At 42.9% G+C, this 21,337-nt stretch overlaps 1 protein-coding gene and 1 long non-coding RNA gene across 2 annotated transcripts; both read left to right on the top strand.

Annotated features, from left to right (window-relative positions):
- Positions 1-957: 957 nt before the first annotated feature.
- LOC123129847 (uncharacterized) lies at positions 958-1,944 on the top strand. The gene is made up of 3 exons (XR_006463682.1): positions 958-1,082; positions 1,192-1,636; positions 1,816-1,944. It is a non-coding gene; the product is annotated as an uncharacterized lncRNA (long non-coding RNA).
- Positions 1,945-10,476: 8,532 nt separating this feature from the next.
- LOC123129744 (myb family transcription factor MOF1-like) lies at positions 10,477-14,691 on the top strand. Its single transcript, XM_044549806.1, has 6 exons — positions 10,477-10,814; positions 10,966-11,042; positions 11,139-11,181; positions 11,704-11,872; positions 13,409-13,754; positions 13,989-14,691. The coding sequence occupies exons 1-6, from the start codon at positions 10,676-10,678 to the stop codon at positions 14,274-14,276; spliced, it is 1,062 nt and encodes a 353-aa protein (XP_044405741.1). The 5' UTR covers positions 10,477-10,675; the 3' UTR covers positions 14,277-14,691.
- The last annotated feature ends 6,646 nt before the right edge of the window (positions 14,692-21,337 follow it).

The raw sequence follows: 21,337 nt of genomic DNA, 5'->3' as shown, positions 1-21,337 counted from the left end.
ATCCCGTCCAAACCGGACTTTTTACCTTACGATGCCCGCCTCCTATGTTTCTGCATTAACTAACACGGCGTCGCGTGATCGTGGAGCAGCAGGGTTGAGAGGATGGGTCTCAGTGACGGGCGGATGGCGTTCGTCGTGTGAGCGAAAATAGTATGTAACTCATGGAGTGCAAGCTGTTGTGCGGCTACATGGCGACGCTCGACTGTAGCGTTGAGACGTAGGGCACGTGCGCCATGATGTCGTGCTTCACCATCGCCTCCCCTAGCTTTCTCTCAAGGCATCGTGGTCTCGATGGGTTGGGGCTCGCCTCCCGCACTCCTCTTTGTCGTGTACAAAAACCAAGGTGACCCCTAGGTACTCTCAACGCTTGGTCTAGAAATCCCTCGAATTCGTTGCCCAAGCCGAGTGTTGTGATCTGACGGTCGGTCATCGTGCAGGTGTCGAATTATTGAGGGAGGCTTCAGATCGTCCTGGGCATGGAGATGAGGCTGGCCATTAAGGATGTGGGTGAAGGTCACGTCGTTTCTTCTCCTGGCTCCAATATCCACTGCTGATATTTTGAGTTCTTTGATCTGAGAAAGAACCATGGGAACGTAAGGTTTTTAACCCAACATGATTTAATTACCCTTTTCACTTTTGTATTTTATAAGTACATAAGCATTCAGTTCTTCTATCCTTTGTACGAGGATGCAATTCACTCCAAACATGTAAACAGTGTCACATCTTACAGAAGCTTCTAATTTTTTACAATGAGTATGGTACATAAACCAATGTGCTTGGGTTGTGCTTTGTGTTTCTGTCATGCCTTGTCTTTAGAAGGCACCGTGATGAATGCTAATTTAATAGAGGAGAATCAAGCAAGCGATGTGCAATGATTTTAATGAATTTTAATGACCATATTCTACACTTAATGATGATTGATAGTCGATTTATGGTTTCTCCCACTTTAGTAAGAAAGATGTGGTGTACAGAATCTTGCAAAAATGGAGGATATGGATTTGGGGCGCGAACTGTCCCGACCACGGCGGTGCTGCCTACCAACACCATGTGCAAGACTGCCTGACTTGTCCTCTATCTTAATGGTAAGTTTCTCTCTTTTTCTATCTCGTGGTCTCCTTGATTTGTCTTTCGAGAAAGGATTGAAAGTAGTTTGGGTGGTTCAATTAATTCAATGCCCAACAATATCATCAGTTGTCAGCAAGAAGTTACTCCAAATTCCATCGCCTAACAATATCATCAGTTGTAAGAAGTTAGGAGTTTGGTACGTACCCCGGTGCAAGAGACCATGGATGCAAAAGGTACTTCTGCTAGAGTAAGATTAGATAGTCAAATTGTAGACAAACAGCAGTGTGCATTGGCATTGCAACTTCTGACATGGGATATTTGTGTAGTCAGATAATTAGGAACCTGGACTACAAGGGCAAATGGGAGGCACCTTTCATCGACATTCAGCCCAGGGAACCTCAACTTTCCCACTGTTGTACATTCATACTACTGTCCATGTATCGCTTCTGCTCAACTATAATACACGGAAACATGAAAGCTCATGTTTTTCCCTTGTTTGTGCAGAGTACAAGGATGATTCCTACATCTATGCATTGATATGCTGAACCACATTGGCATTGAGCCAAGCCAGGTTAGTGCTTCAAAAATTCTGAAAAAATCTGTGAAATGTTGTTGACACTTTGTTAAGTATTTGGTTTAACTATGTATGTTTGATTCTTATCCTATGAAGCATAATTAAAGTGTTGACTCTGTTTGACATTTTGATGTATTACGTCTAATTAGTAGCATTTGACTTTTGTTTCATTTCAGATGTCTGATGTAGACAACTAAGGCAATGGCTATTGCATTGTAGGACGAGAAGGTCCAACGCGGTGGCGGCGGGTACATACCCAACGCGGCGACCCGTGGGCGCACCGGTTCTAGGGCCTTGAGAGCTGGGGCCGGCATCCAGGCGGTGAACATGGATGGTGGCGTGTGGAAGTGGGCGGTGGTGGGCAGGGAACAATGTGGCCCTGTCGGCGTCCTCTTCGTTTAGCTTGACATGATCGTCGTTCAGCTGAAAACAAGATTACCTAAGGGATATTAAGACTAGAACATGAATGCACAATACTTTTCCGATGTGATTTTTGTAAATGGAATTAACTTTGTAGAGTTGGCATGACATGCGCCTTCACTAGCGTTAATAATAGACCCTCCCTCCTTCCAAATTCCTGACCAATCATTGTTTTTGTAAGGATCCTTCTCGACTTTTGTTAGTTGTTCATCTATTGTTCATCTATGAATGAATTTAACCATGTGGTCTAACTGATTGGTCATATGAACTTATGAAGTAGTTGTCGTGTGTACTAATTGCGACAAATGGAATCCTTTGCTTTTTGCATTGTTCACTAATATCATTAATAGATATGCATGTGTTACCGATATTTCTTAATTTGGCTGACTGAGCATTACTAGGCTATAATTCTTTGTGACTTTTGATTTTGTTTGTTGTTCTGATCCTATGTCGAATCAATCCCGATCCATGGGGAAGAAGATACAAGGGGACCGACCACTGAGTCGATGATGCCGACGATCGAGGACGGCAAACATAATCATTTTGGTGTCATAGGTTCATTGGAGCTGATGCCGCCACCTCCTCGCCCCTTGGTCTCGGAGGTTGTGATGGCCAGGTCAGCGACATGGCCACGTAGTATGCCTCATTTTCTCCTATTGCATTGTTTCTTTTTTATCATGTGATTTCTATTTTGTTTCTGTTAGCAATAATTACAGCTCCATGAAGCAAAAGAAAGCTTGAGAAATCATTTTTGTTTATACTCAAAGGCTTGGCTACCTAGGGGTGTTATTGACTCCCTACCAAAAGTTGTGTTTATACTCAAAGGCTTATGCATGCTTTCTAAAAAATATGTTGCACAATCACTGTAATTATGGTGTTATGTGAGTTAGAAGATTTCAAAAGTGCATCAATTGAGAATTACACATATTTATACATCGGACAGGGAAGCATGTATTTGATATTTCCTGCTGAAATTCAGCGTTTTCTATCGGAGGTCTAAATTTTCATATGCCAGACTTTTAAGTTAGATGGTGTGTTATAATGATTTTTTATTGGATGTTGTGCTGTATATTTGGGTCTATGTAATATTTGTTAGGAAATTCCATAATGTATTAAGGTTCTGGTTGCAGCATCTTGGAATATTTGTTTAAAGGTAACAAAATGCTCCATCTGTTGTCTTTAATTAATGGTTAATAACAATGGAAATGCTTCGTGAGATGATTGGTCTTAAGCATAAAAGTCATGTAGGGTGCTATCTACCTTGTGTAATATAGTGCATAATAAAGAGTACTATGTTTCTGTACCACTTTCTTTATTTTGTGCATCGCGTGTCTTTCTATGTATACATTATCGAATTACATTTTGTATCCAAGAATATTTTGTGTGATATGGATTTCAATTATGTCTACACGTAAAACTTGATATGCATTATGTTTATATATGCACACGGTAAAAATATTTAAAAGCCCGTGGCAACGCACGGGCCTTCTACTAGTCTCACTTAATTGGTGATTTTAGATGTCGAACAAAGAAAAAACACCGCAACACCTCGTACCACAAAATCCACATATAAAAAAAATTTAAACATGTGAATGCAAAAAAAAGTGCATGCAAAACAAAAGATATGCATCAACAAATTTCTACTTATCAGCAAACCATTAATATACTAGATCGCCAGCAGCCGCTCGTACCCTGCATCAAGCATGTTAGGGTTTCTCCTGCCTCCCGCCAGCATTCTCACCGGTCTACCTCGTCTTATGTGGCCTTAGGACCATAAAGCGCAGTGTATCCCGGCTCTTGCCTCCGTTTTTTACCGTTTTGATATTTTTTTTAGTTTTGCTAGAGTTTGTGTCCTGCTCACATATGTGAGGCCACGGCGGCGGCTCTCTGTAGATGGAATAAGGTCTTCCCCGCCTAGCCCCATTTCAGTGGTGTTTCTAACATCGTCGGAGGGCATGTGGAGGTTTGTCTCCGGCTGATCTCGTGGGATTCGGTCAGCGTTCGTCTTTGATGGATCCACGTGGATTTGGTCTTCGTTGATCTGTCTTCGTGTGTCTACATGTTAGGTTCCTCTGATCTATACTTCTCTTCTTCTGCAACGGTTGCTGTTCTGGTGCGCTAGTCCTATGGAGTCTTAGCACGACGACTTTTTGACTGTTTACTACAACAAGATTTAATTGCTCGGCTCTAGTAAGGTACTGCCAATGATGGCGGCGCGCCTTCGACTCACTCCAGTGGTTGCAGTCGTCGCTAGGTGGTCTACGGACCTGGATGTGTTTTTTACTTTTGGTGTTCTTTGTACTACCTTAACAGCCGATGAATACTACATCGGAAGTTTCCCTCGCAAAATTGAACATAGTATGCAACATAATAAGTTTACACAACAATGCAATAACACATTTGCAACATGAAGCAATCCCTTGCAGCGGACACCAACAATACTTGTATTGTTTGTCTGCATGCAACAAAACATATTTGTGCTTGCAACATATTGGAACAACATGTGCAACATAAAACAATCTCAAAAACTGCTAACCTCACACGATCCACATCTAAGACACCAACCTCGCAACTCAGTTTTGTCGATGACGTATTTGGATCATCAAAGCCACCCATCACCAGATCTACAAGTCCAAACCCATCAAACACTCCGGTGCACCATCTTCCGCAAACTCAAAGGCAAGAAGAACTCTTTCAAGGCTCAACGGTGCGGGTCTAATACCTCTTTGTTTATTTACACACGGAGGAGGGGCCCTTGTGGAAGATAAGGTAATGATTTCGTCATAGAGTAAGAGAAGAAGACACGCAAGAGTAGCACCATGACCAAAAGAACCAGTATGGAGGAGTTGGGTAGGTAGCATTGCCATTCTATGACATTAACCGAGTGGAGTTTCTCTGGAACTATGTATCACCACGAGCTTCTTAAATTTTCGCTCTTTACATGGGCTACACATGTTATTTATATTTTTTAGGCCACGTTTGAAGCAAAAAAATGTAGAAATTTGGGAGGAGTGGATTCCTATAGGAAAATTTTGTACGGGGTCATTTGGATCAAAGGAATGGCTCACCCAAATTCTTATGGAATGGGGTAAACAATAGGAATTTTGGAGGAAAACTACCATGAGGTAATACATTATGTTTTTCTTCTCCTTTTATCAGTTCATGCGGTTTTTCTTATATGGTATCAGGGATTTCGTTACCGGACAGAAAATTTAAGTTACCACCCGGTAACCATGTCTCTTTGTAGCCCATGAGAAAACGACTTTCCGAGCAAAAGATACCAACTTTTTTTTTTTTTTGAATGGATTTTGGGCTGATTTAAAATTCACTCAAAACAATGGTGTGGTATCCTTCCCATATTTTCTGGTTATCATGCTGCCCCACGAGAAAAACAAAACAGCATTTGGAAGCCAAAACCTTGTGTTGTATCCAGACGACAGTTTGAGAGAATTCATGTACTCACTCCTTCCCATATTCTTGGATGTATTAGTACTCAACATGAAAATTGGCGCAGTTTAATTGTTATTGAGCCATCGTACATGCGTTGAGAGGTAGGCATCCATGAGAGACCCAACGAGATTTTTTTTCTCTTTTCAAAAAAATAGGGACGGTTAGCGGTTAATGTAACTGAACGAGAGAGAAAAAAAAGGATATGCGCCTTAGATTATGGGATTGCATGCGCAAACTTACATTATGGGATTGCACGAAGACTTTCCTATGGTCATTGACATAAACAAGCCGGCTCCAGTGAGCGGAGTCTGGTGGTAATAGTGGTCGTTTATTGGTCTAAGGACCTCGATGTAATTTTTACTATGTTTGACAAGCTTTGTACTTCTTATGAACTTTTATAATATATTCAGATCATTTTCACCCACAAAAAACTTCATTAAATTTGAGCAAGTTTACACAAAAATATATCAACATGTGCAACAACAAGTTTGCTTCTTTAGATCTATTATGAAATATGTTTTTATATTATATATATTTGTTACTGAAGATCTTAGCAGATACTCCCTCCGTAAAATGATACCTTTTTTGACACTGCCATGGACTCTACCGAGGGAGTATTTTTTAGACTTGATCAGACATTAAAAGCCCCGCAAAAGAAAAATTTAAAAGTTTGATTTAAGACAATCCTAGAACTTTAGTTATTTTGAAACAGAGGAAGTGCTCCATACATTTTCTTGGTCAGAGCTCGATGATGTGTCGCACAGAAGGAAAATGGTCCGGCAAAACCTTTCTCCTCCGTCAAATTTTCAGGTAAGAAGAATGACGTCATTGGAAAGGCGCACACGGCTGCTTGATGAAAGATCTTTGGTCTCTCGGCTCGTCATCATAGTTTGAGTCGTTACTATGGTTTTGCTTGCACATTGTTTTTTGTGAGGTGTTCTCGTTAATGATCCTACTGTGTTGTACAAGTGTCAACGGTTGCGGTTGTTGATTGTTGGGAGAGTTTGATGGGTTGCATTTGTAGCCGTGCGGTTTCATACTTACTGAGTAGTTCGCTTATGATCAAATTGTATCCGATTTTTCATAAAATTGAACAATTCTATTCTTAGTTAATCGATAAGACAAAACTTTTACATCCATTAAAAAATATATTTGGTAACACCTTGAAGAAATCTCAGGAATTTTTCTTTGGGTAGGTCCATGCTATGTCTGTTGTAACACAACAGAAAATTTCCAAGATTTCTACCTTTTCTCTGTAAAACCTACATAGGTCCAGTTTACAAAAAGAACATCTATAGGTTGATCCTCGCCATATTGTGGTGCATCATCTTTGTCAAGGCTTTGTTGCGAAAGTATTGCAACATAGTGGCAGGTGTTTTCTCCTCGTTTTTATAGTATTTATGCCAATGATGTCCACATCATGTACTCAGCTCCTAAGTAGTATTTTAATAAAATTATGATTGTCCTTTTTTTTTGCAAAAACGCCAAGGCTTAACACAAACTGTTAACAAAACATCCTTATAAAAATTGAAGAAAACATTCAAATTCTTGGCGGTCCCAAAGTCTTCTTCCTCCTGCATCCATGGCGTCATGCCATGAGCAAAACTCAATGTCGTCTATGCCTCCGTCTCGGTGGAGCAAACTTGTTTAAACCCCAAAGCTTATAAAACCAATGGCTGGGATGTCGTCCATGTAGACTTGAAGACTCTGGTGACCACGATCTGCATAACAGATCGTCGCCCCGGGAAAAAGAACCCAACGAAGAGGGCCTCTGGAACGTCCCAGTTCCGGCCAAATGGAGTCGGAGAACACAAACTTCACACGCTCCCCGATGAGACCGAGCCTGACCAACCTTCGTAGGTCGGAACCAGAGGCGAAGGACCAAAACATACAACCATATTGCGCTCCACAGGACAACGCGACCGAGACAAACCTACAGAAGAAAACACCAGACCCGGAGAACCAGATATAAGGACACACTATCCTCCACGCATCTTCTGGTGATACAAAGAAGCATCACTCAAATGGGGACGAGGCAGGGATACTTTATTCCACGGCGGTGACGACATCATCGTCTCGCCACCACCAAACAGAGACCTACCTAATACCCTAAGAGAAGGAAACTCCGGCTCCCATTGGGCCTCCCCGCACACCCTCACCAGCAAGCCGATGGAGGAGGATGATGGCTAGGGGGACCCTATATCGCTATTGGGGCTGGGTTAGTTCTGCCCATATAAACTGTTGTAATAAGTTTGTATAAATTTATGATTGTTGCATCCAAGGAAGTAGAGGCTTGAAGGTTTTGGCCTACTTTTTAAAAGGAAAAAACTACTAAGGTGTTTATTGCAGAGAAAGTATAAAAGTATCACAAGGAATTATATAGGAATCTTGGAGGTCATGTCCCACTTATTCAAGGGGTTTCGTAAACAGTTTAGAGCATCTTCAACCTTAATGAGCTAATTCAAGTCCCTATACGTCTGTGGATGTGTCCGGTCAGTTATCGAGGGCGTCCGTTTTGGGCCTCCATTTGTGCATGCATGCAACCATATCCACTGCATCCTCCCTAAATTGTCAGGTCAAATGCATGTGATTGGTCGGGATGAAGAAAGAGAGAGGAAAAATGAATAAATAAAGAGAAAAGGTGGTTTGGGATGGACGGATCCTACGTGGAGGGATGCCCGGACATCTCTATATCCTCCCGAAACTACTGTACACACGATGAATTAGCGGACGAAAAGCGCACGACACTGATGATCAACGGCTGTTGCCCACTGAAAGAAAGAGATGCATGGCTGCAAGTTCTTGTCGTGCATGAATCGGCCGCCAACTATCGTCCATCTAGCAGTGCTCATATCCTCCCCATACTTGGTGTGGCTATGGGGATTTATGGATAGCCGGGGCAATGACGACAAAATGGGGGTCCGGTTGAGTGACTTTTTTCTTCTTCTTCTCTCTCATGTTGTATAAATAGGCTTAATTTGGGGTAGAAAAGTAATCACGGTGTTTATCCAAAATTGCTTGTCAAAATGAGGTTAATTTCTGCCATTTACTAAGTGAATTATGAATATTTTGAACGGTGTTTTCTAGAAACTTTGAAACTTTTGACCAGAGTTTTATTGGAAACTTTGAAACTTTTGGCCAGAGTTTTATTGAAATCCTTAATAAGTGGTTTTATCATAAAGTGTTTGTTAAATTGTACTCAATTTTTACCAGTTTACTCAATAGAGAATAAACTTAGTATGTTCATTTTCTTCTATAGACCTTCACAAAAAAGAAGCATTTTGGTTGCATTTGTACTTTGGGTTGATGATGTGGACTCTTAGGACAGAGAAAATGACGTGATACTGCCCATGTGGCGGCCACTATGGGTGGGGGAAGTGTTGTCGGTATTGAGCATTGAGGGGGTATTTTGGTCGGTTTTGGGGTCAAGGGGAGTAATCCGAAATTGGCAAAGAGTTGTGGAGGGTAATACAAACTTATCTAATTATCATTTCAAAGGATCTACTTTACATAAAATTTCAATTTTTATATTTGATTAAAATTTCAAAATTTATTTATCAACCTTTTTTCAGATTAGCTGACTTCACCTTTGCTTCTCCCAATTGTTATGTTTTCTTTTGTAATGACTCATTTTCCTGATTGATTTTTCAATCTTCTATGATTGCTGAGCTGGCACACCCACGAAATCACTGCCACATCATCGTTAAGACTACCTTGAGTGCGCAAGCCGCTTGCCGAATCTTGAGAATTTTGACATTTAGAAGCCAAAAAATTCTGTAATAAAATCGACTGTCGAAACCTAGACATTTTGCAATAGTGACTAGTGAGGGACAAAAAATGGCTTCTATTTCATTCCTGTCACTATTTATGCCTCGTTTCAGTTTTCTACGACCTCCGTTTGTTTTAGAGGACAAGGCCTTGGTTTTATTTCATATCTTGTTAATCTGACAATATACAAGGCATGGGAAACCCAAGGATGAAGCCAGGCAGATATTACTTGCACCATCGTCAATACTAAGCAGCATCGACTGATTAGTTAACTGGTGTCAATGGTGTTAACTTGATCTGTGGTGGTCTCGTTGATCCTTGCTGCACCAACAACTTTTCAGACTGGAGACGATCGATATTGAATGCTGAGTGTAGCAGACTGCAATCAAGCCGCATCCAACGCAGTGTTTGCCGGTATGTGATGTACTTACTCTCTCTCAGCATTACCATGTAAAAACCCACAGTAACTTGTCTCATAACCCAGGCTCAAAAAAAGACCAACCAGAGGCGCGCACTGTAGAACTCTGCGGCGAGTCAGGCATGCAAAAGGAATTTTCACGAGCGCCCGCCCAACAAACCCGCACTGTTTGCCGCCCACGAGATCGACCTGCATTTTCTACCCACTAGGATGGATGACAAACAAGATGAGCACCACTTCAGTGGTTCTTGGACACTTTCTGTTCTTGTTTTGACTACTGAACATCGTTCATGCATGCTCTCTCCACTCTCAAGTTTACATTGGGGGGCATCGATGTCCGAATCTCTTTGCCCTGCGCTGGCGATGTTGCGCTCGTGGATTGGGCTCTTATAAGTATTCGGTTAATGGCGTGTTAATCCCGGGTACTGGTGCTACTATGTACTAGGAACACATTCTGCAGTGAGTTCAGATGGACCGAGGGAGGAGCAAGCGAGGCGAGGCGCGGCAGGGCAGGCGGGTGTCAGCGGCGAGGTACTTGGGCATGCAGCATGCTTCCCTTTCCTCGCGTCCTGTTGTGTGCTTGGGGTCAACACCTCTGCACCAAGCTCATAATTATCCCCCCTCTGCGGCAAATGGCATGATCACATCTGAAGACGCCTGAGCAGCTGTTTCGTCTCCGACCTTTTGTCTCTTCCTCCCCCCCCCCCCTCTCTCTCTCTCTCTCACACACACACACACACACACACACACACACATTTCTCTGTCATGCAAGGAACAAACTGCACTGGTTATTTATGGAGAACCTCCTCGCTTTGTCGAGCGCTGGAGTTCATATGCAAGTTTTGGTCCCATGCGTGCAGGTGCAAGGGTCTGTGTAGACTAGAGTGAGACTAGAGTGCTGCCTGGTAGTAGTGCCTAGCTAGCTAGCTCTGAAGAGTGAAGAAGCCAGACTTGTTTCCAATCCAAGGTGATCTTGGGACATGACAATGGCGGCCGGGAGAGATCAGAGGGTGGAAGGGGTGAGGCAGTACAACAGGTCCAAGGTGCCCCGCCTGAGATGGACGCCCGATCTCCACCGCTGCTTCGTCCACGCCATACACACTCTTGGAGGCCAGTACAGTACGTATAGGCAGCAAGCATGCCCCTCTAAGCTCACTTCATCTCTTTGCTTTGCTTGCTTTCTCTCTCGTTTGTGCTGTGTTCAAGCTTGGCTAGGTGTTGCTAATTATCTGCTGTTATTTTGCTTGTGCAATGCGTGCGGATGATTCAGGGGCTACACCTAAGAGGGTTTTGCAGCTGATGGGGGTGGCAGGGCTCACCATATCTCATGTCAAGAGCCATCTACAGGTTTGCATGCGCTTGACGATGCTTACTGGTCTTTTTATACAATGTTATCCTCTCTTGCTGTGTGGTTGATATGCGGTGCGTGCTTGTTAAAAACAGATGTACAGGAACATGAGGGGTAATGATCTTGACATGATGCAAGGTATGCGCTACTAGTATGAGATGATTGATCATTTTCCTATAATCATCATCAAGTTTGGTTTGTGCTTTATCTATAAAGCGGGGCGAGAGCCTGTTTCTGGAGAATCGTCATGAACTTTTTACGAGATGATTAATCTTTTTCTTTGACAGGTTAATTAGGCTACCATGAGCTAGATTAGGCTATCCAACTAATGCTAACCTAATTAACCCGTCAAAGAAAACAACATGCAGTTTTCCTCTCTTCTGCTGACAACGCAACAATAAGCTAGCTGCTACACGAGAAGCACGTCATTAGGCTCATTCTCATGTCATAGATACATGTGCATGCATGCCTGGCACACTTCTAAACAGCCATCTGCACATTCTTTGTGTCCTAAAGAAAAGCCACAATTAATTAAATGGCAAGCAAAAAATGCTACAAGAAGGTGGTACTTTTATTCTCCATGCATGCATGCATGCATGCATGCAGCAATGAGCCAAAAGCCTAAGCAGTTCTACCAATCTCTGTTCTTGTGATGGCCAGGCATTCAGCAAATGGATCAGGAGCACACATTCGCAGGAGGAAGCATGGAAGTTTGGACAGATATGCAGCAAGTTCATCATCATGGTGAGTACCGCGATGGACCCTATTGCCGGTGCCACTCTCCAAAGCATACAAAGGGGTCACTGCTCCACCACCCCCAACTGAAAAGGTCATTGCCTTTCCTCTCTCACTCTTTTGATCCATGTTTTGCCAATATCCCTAGCCCATCAGTCACATCATGAACCATTCCTTGATTCTTTCACCTCTTCCCCTCTCACATGACTGAATGAATGAATGCATGATGACAAGGGAACAGCAACGCCTGTGTTGACACTGCACAAACTTTGCATTCCTTCTGCATGCTTGCTGCATGAGGGCTCCATCGCATGCATATTCCTACCTAGGATGCCTAGAGATGCATACTGTGCTCATGTTTGGTACATGGGCGTCTGCATGCCTACAAGTAGAAAGTGAGGTAGCTTTCAGAGACTGTAGTATACTGGCGCACTCTGGTAGGAATATCCAGAGTAAAGAATTATTGACCAGCCTACTTTGGTCACATCATCACTGCCTCTTTTTTCTCATTAGTATTTTAAAAAATTAATTTCCCTTTAGAAACTATACTATTGGTTTGGCTTACATTTCTTTCCAAAATTTATGGCTTCACTCAGCTCCCTAGATAATCATACCTGAGATCCCTTTACCCTCAATCCAGTTTTTATAACCCAAAAAACGCTTCTGGAATTTTTCGAAAAAACTAACATATTTGTTTAAATTGGCATCAAATTGTTATACTTATTTTAACGGCGCTGACGAAAAAGTACTCCCTCCATTTCAAAATATTTGAAGTTTCAGGTTTCTCCTAAGTCAAGCATGTATAAGTGGTAAAGTCTATTGAAAAATATAGCAACATCTGAAACTCCAAATCAGTTTTTCATTAGATTCATAGTAAATCATACTTTCATACTGAGTAAAACTGTGTCTACCATAGCTTGCCACAAAACTTGTTTAGGCTCGTCAAACTTTTAACGGTTTAAAAGTTATTAAAAAATATGAAATAAATATGGGAGCATCTCTCTAATGTAATAAGATGATCCCGCGGAGGGATTGTTAAAATATGCATTTATGTGTCCTCGGCAAAAATAACAAACATTTCAGCTCACTGCGACATAAATATATACTGAACTATTTTTTTCTTTCCAGGACACATACAGTAGTATTTTTATAATCCCTCCGTTGGATCTTGTTATATTATAGGTGTGATGTTTTAGCAGGATTTTTGAGAATATTTCATATTGTATATATTTGATGTTGTAGATAATAATATATATTTTATATACATGGTCAAATTTAAAGAAGTTTGACTTAGGACAATGATAGAATTTCAAATATTTCGAAACGGAGGGAGTAATATTTTTATGTTTACACAGTCGGCAAATTCCTTAGCAGGCTCACCTCACCACTCAGGCATGTAAACTCTACCAACAAGTAATGGAATCACTATGTTGGTTATATTTGCAAACCTGGAGGCCAAAGGCCATGGAATAGACCTACTCTTTTCTGTTTTCTATTAATAACTATCTCACCGTACAATTTGAAAATATGACATTTTCAATATGTATCTGTGCTTAATAATCAACTAGCAATGGTATTACATTACGCGTTCCAAATTAAACTGAAGAAAAGTAATCATGCCACCATGCAGGCCATCCGAGATGGAGACCGCACACGAGGCAGGAGCGAGCCCCCAGGAAAACTTGGCCAGGGGCCAAGGAATATGCGAGAGGGACGTGACATCGGGCGCGTACGGCCTCGCCGCTGCAGGCCAAGCATACTACTACAACTCCCACTGCATGCAGACGACGACGACGACGCACGAGCAGGGCCACCACCTGCCGCCGCGCTCCCGGACATGGCAGCGCACACCTGCAGCAGGCGGTGGTGGCGAACAATCCGCTCGCCCCGGCTGCACGCCCGCGCCGCGGGAGACGGAGCGGGACCTCGCCGCGCCGAGGCGTGGTGGTGGTGGTGACCTCGCGCCCTACTGCGAGGTAGCATAGCCGTCTACTAGCCCGTCTCGTCTCGCTGAGCCCGGCCCACCGCTGCAAAAGCGCTTGGGACGAGTCGCATGCGCGAGCGGCGCGTGGATCCTTGTGGCCCATCGAGCCTCGCGTCGCCGGTCGCCATGCATGCCCTTGTACCAGTTGGTCGCTGGGTCGATCGATACGCGGCAGCGTGCGTGCGTGCGTGCACTGAGGCACTGACAGAAGTGCTGCGTTTTGCAGGAGCGGGGCGGTGAGCTAGTCCACGGCCACCACGGTATCGCGCCGGCGAGCCACAGAAGGCCGAGGGAGGCGGCGGCGGCGGAGCGGGCCGACGGCGGGCTGTCTCTGTCGTTGGCGCTGGAGCTGGACTCGGGGCGCCTCGGCGGGCGCAGCGTGGGGCAGTGCCGCGCCGACGTCAGCGAGCAGGGCAGCTTCCTGACGTCGTCGTCGGCGAGTCTCAGCGGCTCCTGCTCGGGGCGGTGCCGCGGCGGAGTTAGCCTGGACCTGTCCCTTTCGCTGTACAACTGACTCCGGCTAGCTAGCGAGGGATCGAAAGTATGTATGCGGGTTTCCAAGAGATGGCGTACGTATTGGTGTACCGATCCTCCTGTGTGTGTGTACATTTGGACGTTTGGAGCTTCACTCCGATGCAAATTTCCTCGCGGGCGGGCCGCGGTCACCGCGCGCGTGCACGTCGCGCACCGGCACTAGTGGCGCGTGCTCTGCTCCCCTGGGCTGCGGCTCCCCGCTCCCGCCCCGCGCTGTGGGCACGCAACACGTGGAGCGCGAGTTCCACCAGCATAGGGATAGCAATGGAAGAGAGGAGTGAAAATTATTTTTGCGGGTAAAGTGGGTATTTATTCCTCAAAAATAGCGTTACAGTCAGCTAATAGAAGCTCTTTGACACTCTCTGGAACCTAGTGCAATCAACAAGCGGTGCTACATCTAGATCTCTCTACATTTGTTAGACTATGAACAACACTATTTTGATTACGATATATTTTCAGCGAGACAAACCCACAAGCTACACGAGCTTCTTGATCTCTGTCATCAAATGTCCATAGGCAGACCGGTCAAGCGAATCATCCGTCAATGCAGCAATAGCAACTGAGTTATCTGACTGGATCACCATTGATAGATCAGAGCATTGCACACTCATAGATGAAAGCTGCTATACACACGACGAAATTGCAGACCACGCATGCACGATCCAATGTGGCAGCCCCAGCAGCGAGCGTACATGCAGAAGGCAATTTGTTTTTTCTGTTGACTGATGCATGCACAGTGTATCGTTCACATGTCGTGTAATCTGTGTCGTCTGTGAAGCCATTTCGCTCATAGATACCCCTTCAAGAATCATGCTAACCTCCGCTTTCAGGGCATCTTTACAATGGAACAAACATCTGTAAGCTCAGAAAATTACTGAGCTATCGGAGTTTCGGAGAACTATACGAGTGCCTGCCTCACCAGGCTCTTTCACGTAGTAGTTATAGTGGAAGAGAGGAGTAATTAGCTGGCCTTTCCTGTAAATCTCCTCTTTGTTTTTGTGAAGCCACGAAATCACTATATATAACAATAAAATAAAGGCACCCCTTGCGAAAAAAGGCACCCTTAGCAAAAGTCACTCATGTGACAAATGACGAAGTGGCCGACTTGTCGCAATTACAGAGTTTTGGTGAAATTTCTTTTCATACGCAGAGGAGATTGATGGGTCTACTTATGTTTTCTTTCATTGATTTAATTTTTTAAAATGATATATCTCTCATACTGTACGTCCAAATCATAAAATATTTTCACATTTGTGTTTCTAGCGTCGAGATCTTTTAGACTATATCTCATGTTGATAGGTTTCAACGAATTTTGTTGACAAAAGTTATGCTCTAAAACTGTCCAAATTTGTGCTTCAAAACTGCACTAACTAGTGCTTCCAAAACTATACTAACTGTTCTTCACTTTCAAGAAAGCACAGTTGTGCATTTTTACGCGAGAAGCACATCTATGCTTCACTTCTTGTGGAAGCACAATTTTCCTTTTGCACATGTGGAGCGCAATTGTGTTTCACTTTGGGGAAGCACAGAAGCACAACTGTACTCTCATGCAGAAGCACAATTATGCTTCACTTTTCTGGGAAAACACGGTCGTGCTTTTTCACGTGAGAAACACAATTATGCTCCAAACGAAAGCACAACTATACTCCATACCCCTAACATGAAAAAGGTGAAATAATCGAACAAATAGAAGGAAAAAATCGTAAAATTAGGAAAAGGGGGGGAAAAGAAAAAGAGAAACCCTGAAAAAACTAGAAAATAGCGTTCTGGTGGGAGAAGCACTAATGTGCGACACGTGGCAACACTGGGTCACGCCACTTGGTATGGGGGCACTCCCGCGCTAGCCATGGGCTGACATTCGCAAATGCACTCTCAAACTGAAAATAGTCCATGGATAAAGTAAAGTCGGGGAATTTTAAGAAAACATTACAAATTTGAAACATATCTATGAATTTGAAAAAATACAAGAATCTGAAAGAAGTTCGTGAATTTGAAACAATAGTTCTCGAATTAGACATAAATTCATGAATTTAAATAGATATTTGTGATTATTTTTTAAAATAATGAATTTGAAAATTGTTCACAGATTTCTAAAAAAATAATAATAAAAGTGGAAATAAAAATAAGATAAATAAGAAACAAAAAAGCAAAAATTCTGGTCAAAAAATAGAAATGAAAAGAAGAACATCAAAAGCTTCCCAAAACTGGATGAGCTTGTATTTTTTTTATCAGATGACTCGGATGGGCTGTCTATTTGGCGACACCTCTATTTTGGGAGCAACTAGTTAACGAGCGGTTCGGGAGCGCTCCGCGCGTGACAAGTGTCGCGCGCAGAGCGCTCCCGCAAGGGAAAACCAGTTGTGCGGTTGGTTCCCGGTTTTCCCTTTCCGGTTTCTGGTTTGGTGCGTTTTGCAGTTTGATCCTCGAACTACCTGAATTTTCCATTTTCCCTTTCCGCGCGAAAACACAGAAAAATACCGGTTCGCGCGGTTGGTTCCCTTTTTACCTTTCCCGTTTCTCTTTTTGTTCCCATTATATTTCCGGGTAATGGAGATTTATGGGGTAGTTACGGGCGGGGACTAACAACACTATCAAATGTCACCTTTCAAGTAAAGAAAAAAAGCAACTTTTTAATGTAAAAAAGCAGTCTTCAGAATCATTCAATCGTGCGGCGCGTTGTACGTCGTCGTGTGGCATGGCGCCTCCGGCGCGGGTGAACCTCCGGCTCACCTTCGGCTCGTTTAATTTTCATAAACATCTTGAAGGGGGGGGGGCATAGGTCAAAGTGCGTGTTGGTCGTGCGGCGCGTTGTACGTCGTCGTGTGGCACGGCGCCTCCGGCGCGAGGGAACCTCCGGCTCGCCTTCGGCTCGTTTAATTTTCATAAACATCTTGAAGGGGGGCATAGGTCAAAGTGTGTGTTGGTCGTGCGGCGCGTTGGTCGTGCGGCGTGCTGGTTCGTGCGGCGCGCGTTTAATTTTTATATAGCAGGTTGTGCTGAAGGCACGGGTTTGAAGCATGTGTTTAAAGCATGTGCTAAAGTTTGTGCTAAACGTTGTGCTGAAGGCACGGGTTTGAAGTAATTGCAGTCACGTCTGTTTACGAGCTAGGTTTGTGCGTGCACTCACATGTGTGTATACTACGAAGGCATTGGTATGTTGCCTACGGAGGCACGGGTTTGAAGCATGTGAAGTCACGTGTGCGTAGGAGCTAGCCACGGTTGAGGCGTTCTTGGTATGTGTGTGTGTGGATATTACCCGGAGGCATGGTGACCCAGGGTTTGGTGGCACAAAGGCCATTTAACCTCTGGAGCCACGGAAGGGTGGTCTCCAGAGTCACGCGTAAGGCTATGTGTGTGTGTGGATATTGCCCGGAGGCATGGTGACCCAGGGTTTGGTGGCACAAAGGCCATTTCACCTCTGGAGCCATGGGAGGGTGGTCTCCAGAGTCACGCGTAAGGCTGTGTGTGTGTGGATATTGCCGGAGGCATGGTGACCCAGGTTTGGTGGCACAAAGGCCATTTCACCTCTGGAGACGGGAGGGTGGTCTCCAGAGTCACGCGTAAGGCTATGTGTGTGTGGATATTGCCCGGAGGCATGGTGACCCAGGTTTGGTGGCACAAAGGCCATTTCACCTCTGGAGGCACGGGAGGGTGGTCTCCAGAGTCACGCGTAAGGTATGTGTGTGTGTGGATATTGCCCGGAGGCATGGTGACCCAGGGTTTGGTGGCACAAAGGCCATTCCTCTGGAGCACGGGTGTCCAGAGTCACGCGTAAGGTATGTGTGTGTGATATTGCCGGGCATGGTGACGGTTTGGTGGCACAGGCTTGTCACTCTGGAGGCACGAGGTGGTCCAGAGTCATGCGTAAGGTTCGTTTTGGGAGTCAGTGTTGTCGTACAAATAAGAAGAGGCATTGTTGTTTATAGTTTACTGGCACTCTCTGATGATGTAAGAGGCATTGTCGAAATACTTCTCTTTTCAACATGAACACGCAATTTCTAACTACATTACATAGAAATGTGAGTTATTGATAAATTTTTTGTCACGTCTAGATAGAATTAGCCTCGCGGGCTAAATCAAAAGTTTTAGTCTTCATTTTTGCTCATGATCTTGCTAATCTCGTCACCCATTTCACTAGGTTTGACTTGATTCATCTCGCTACTTAAGAGAATGTACATTGCCTCTGCCCTCCAATCTTCGACCTCATCCTGTGAAATTTTGCCGAGAAGAGAAGTATATTATTAGAGTTTGTGCATATAAGTTGTTTATAAGTAAATCTATATAAACTTACTGTCAAATCTTCCAGGTCTTGGACAAACTTTTCACCATTGTAGATGAATGCAAGCTTTAAAACAACAAATGTTGATTCTCCCTTTTTCTACCACTGGAACATCTTGCACGGTATGAATCTGCCATCTTGTATGCATGGGAGTCATTGTTTGTCCTAGTATGGTGTTGAAGACTCCTTTAAACCTAGGTACCTGGGAATATTGTATTTTGTAATTAATTGTTTTTGTATTGCAACTTGTAAAACTGAAAAAATTGTTATGTATAAATGCTTACGATTGCCAACTTATGAACATGATATTCCTGAAACTGTCTTTCTCTTTCTTTTTCAGCATCTTCATTTTCCTGAAGAACTCGACTTGCTTCTTTTTGATCCAATTTATCTACGTCTATCTTTTCTTTCTCAAATTCCTCTAGAGTCGTTTCTCGAGGATCAATAATGTGAACTTTGTTTTTGTATTTGTCCAACACATATAGTACATAGCGGTCATCCTTCTCCATTGGAATGAATATCTGCGTACAAAATACTTGTTTCTTAGATGACAGTTTAATATAAAGTAATTTAATAGAACACATATTTTGAGATTTTGTCATGGAGGAAAGGTTGTTACCATGTTTGCTGTTGAGAGCTTTTTCCGTTGATTTTCCTTGAGATACATGGGAACCAGCTGATTCTTTCTTTTTTGCAATTCATTTTTAAATTTTTAATACCAGTTTTGCGATGCTTTAAATCCAATATATGCTGCAAACAATAATTACGATGAAAAAAACTGTTAGAAAAAAGAGCTGTGTAACAATATAAAAAGAGTAGGTGTTGCAATATAGACAAGATTTTGCTTTTTAAAATTTTACCTGTGCAAAGTTTGGGCCTAATATTACTCTATCACTTTGTTTGGAATCTTGTTTGCTTTCCCAGATTTCTGCTATGTCATCGAGGACCCTCGTTTCCATATGATGTGGTATGTTCGTCTATGCTGGTCTTGGACCAAATACTGCCTTCAGTTGGGCTCCAATAAGTTGCGTGCTTTCACTGTCCCTGCGGATGCGCCTAGATATAGTTTTGCTATGATAGGGAGATTAAATAATTTTGGAGGTCTCAGTCAGTGAGAAACAGATTTTTACATTATTTTTGGCCTCTGTCCAACTATATTTGAGGTGCAATAGAAAAGAACTCACTTTTTGTATTCTTCCTGCCAGCTGTCGCTCATGACTAGATGGAAGAGGTTGGACACCTCCGCTGTGTGTTGGAAGTAATGAGAATGTTTTGGGTATGGACTGATGATTCGTCTTTTGTCCCTTTTAGTTTCATCTGTTTCTGTCAGCGGAAGCAGATATGTAATATGTAAGCTCTTGTGATACGAAAGACATTGGTGAACCGTGGGATGGGTAGATTATTACAAAAAAAAGATAAATAGAAATGATTTTCTTACCTTTGTTGGTGTAAAAGAACTTCGAAGTTTCTGGTTTGAATTCTTTGATTCTTCCAGGTAGATCCTCGCACTTTACTTGGTTTGTTTCACCAAATATGGCTGTAAAAAGGAACTCTGGTTTCCACTTGGCATCTACGTTTCTTTGCTGCATGGAGGTCATTGGATATTCTTTTATTTTTCTTTCATGAAATAATTGAAGTATTCAACTAGTGGTGCTTGTAAAAATTAAAATTATTGCTCTCGTACTATTCACTTACATCGAAATCCTCATCATCTTTTATGAGATCAATGCCATTCCAGTATTTTGCAAATTGAACCATGAAGTGTCCGCATTGGGTACCCTGCTGTTTTGGCACGCAAACTCTGTTAGGTGTTTCTGCTATCCTCGACCAGTTCGGTTCACCATTGGCTCGTAGCTCCACTTCGCCGTAATGCTTCTTCATGAGTGCGTGCATCCTTTTAATCTGTGATTACGGTTTGGTGTCATTGTTGTGTTTTGGCATTAAACAAGGGAATGCAGGAACTAGAAAACCAATTAGAAAACAAGGTTGAATTGACGTACCGGTTCTGGATGATCCTTATGGTGTGTTTTCCATGTATTCTTTCCATTCCCGTTTCTGTAATTCAGTGAGTCAAGTATGTCGATGGAGCTAGTGTACTTGTTGAGCACGTATAGTGTGTAGTGTTTATCTGTGTTGTGAGGTATCATAATCTGCGTTGTTTGGAGACAAAGTCAGTTAAAGTTCATTCTTGTCAGGAGAATTAAATGGCATGTAAATGTGCAATCTGTAGGAGAAATGAATTATGTTTGTATATTTCTATTAACTTACCAGCTTTTTCTTTAAAAGTTCCTTCCCTGTTACAAGGGGTGCAAACTGTTTCAATGCTTCGTCCTCATTGAATTCTGCTAGTCCCCCTTTCTTTCCAATTTTGAGACCAAGCACGATCTGCGACCAAAAAGTTTTCTAATTTTTAGTTCAATCTTTATAAACACCGAAATGATGCAAGTGTTTTTTGTCAAATTGGAGTTCATACATTTGCAAATTCTGCAGGAAGTATGGCTTTATCGGTTGTGTTGTATTGTTGCTGCACTGTCCATTCTTCGAACAATGCATTTGCGATGGAGCCCTCCATCTGTCCATCATCTCCTTTCTGTAGCTGTTCCATTATTTGTTTTCCTGTAATCCAGTCGGGTCGCTTCGAGCTAATATATACGTTTACACTGCAAGCAGAAAAAGTTTATACATTAGTTAGGTTGGTTAAAAAAGGGGCAACATTTCTTTGTTTTTTTGTTGTGGCAAGAGAAAGTACTTACTCTCCGCAT

This window comes from Triticum aestivum, chromosome 1A (genome assembly GCF_018294505.1).
Source record: "Triticum aestivum cultivar Chinese Spring chromosome 1A, IWGSC CS RefSeq v2.1, whole genome shotgun sequence".
Lineage (NCBI taxonomy): Eukaryota > Viridiplantae > Streptophyta > Magnoliopsida > Poales > Poaceae > Triticum > Triticum aestivum.
Note: the sequence above shows the minus strand (reverse complement) of the source record. Positions and strands in the feature narration are given on the sequence as shown.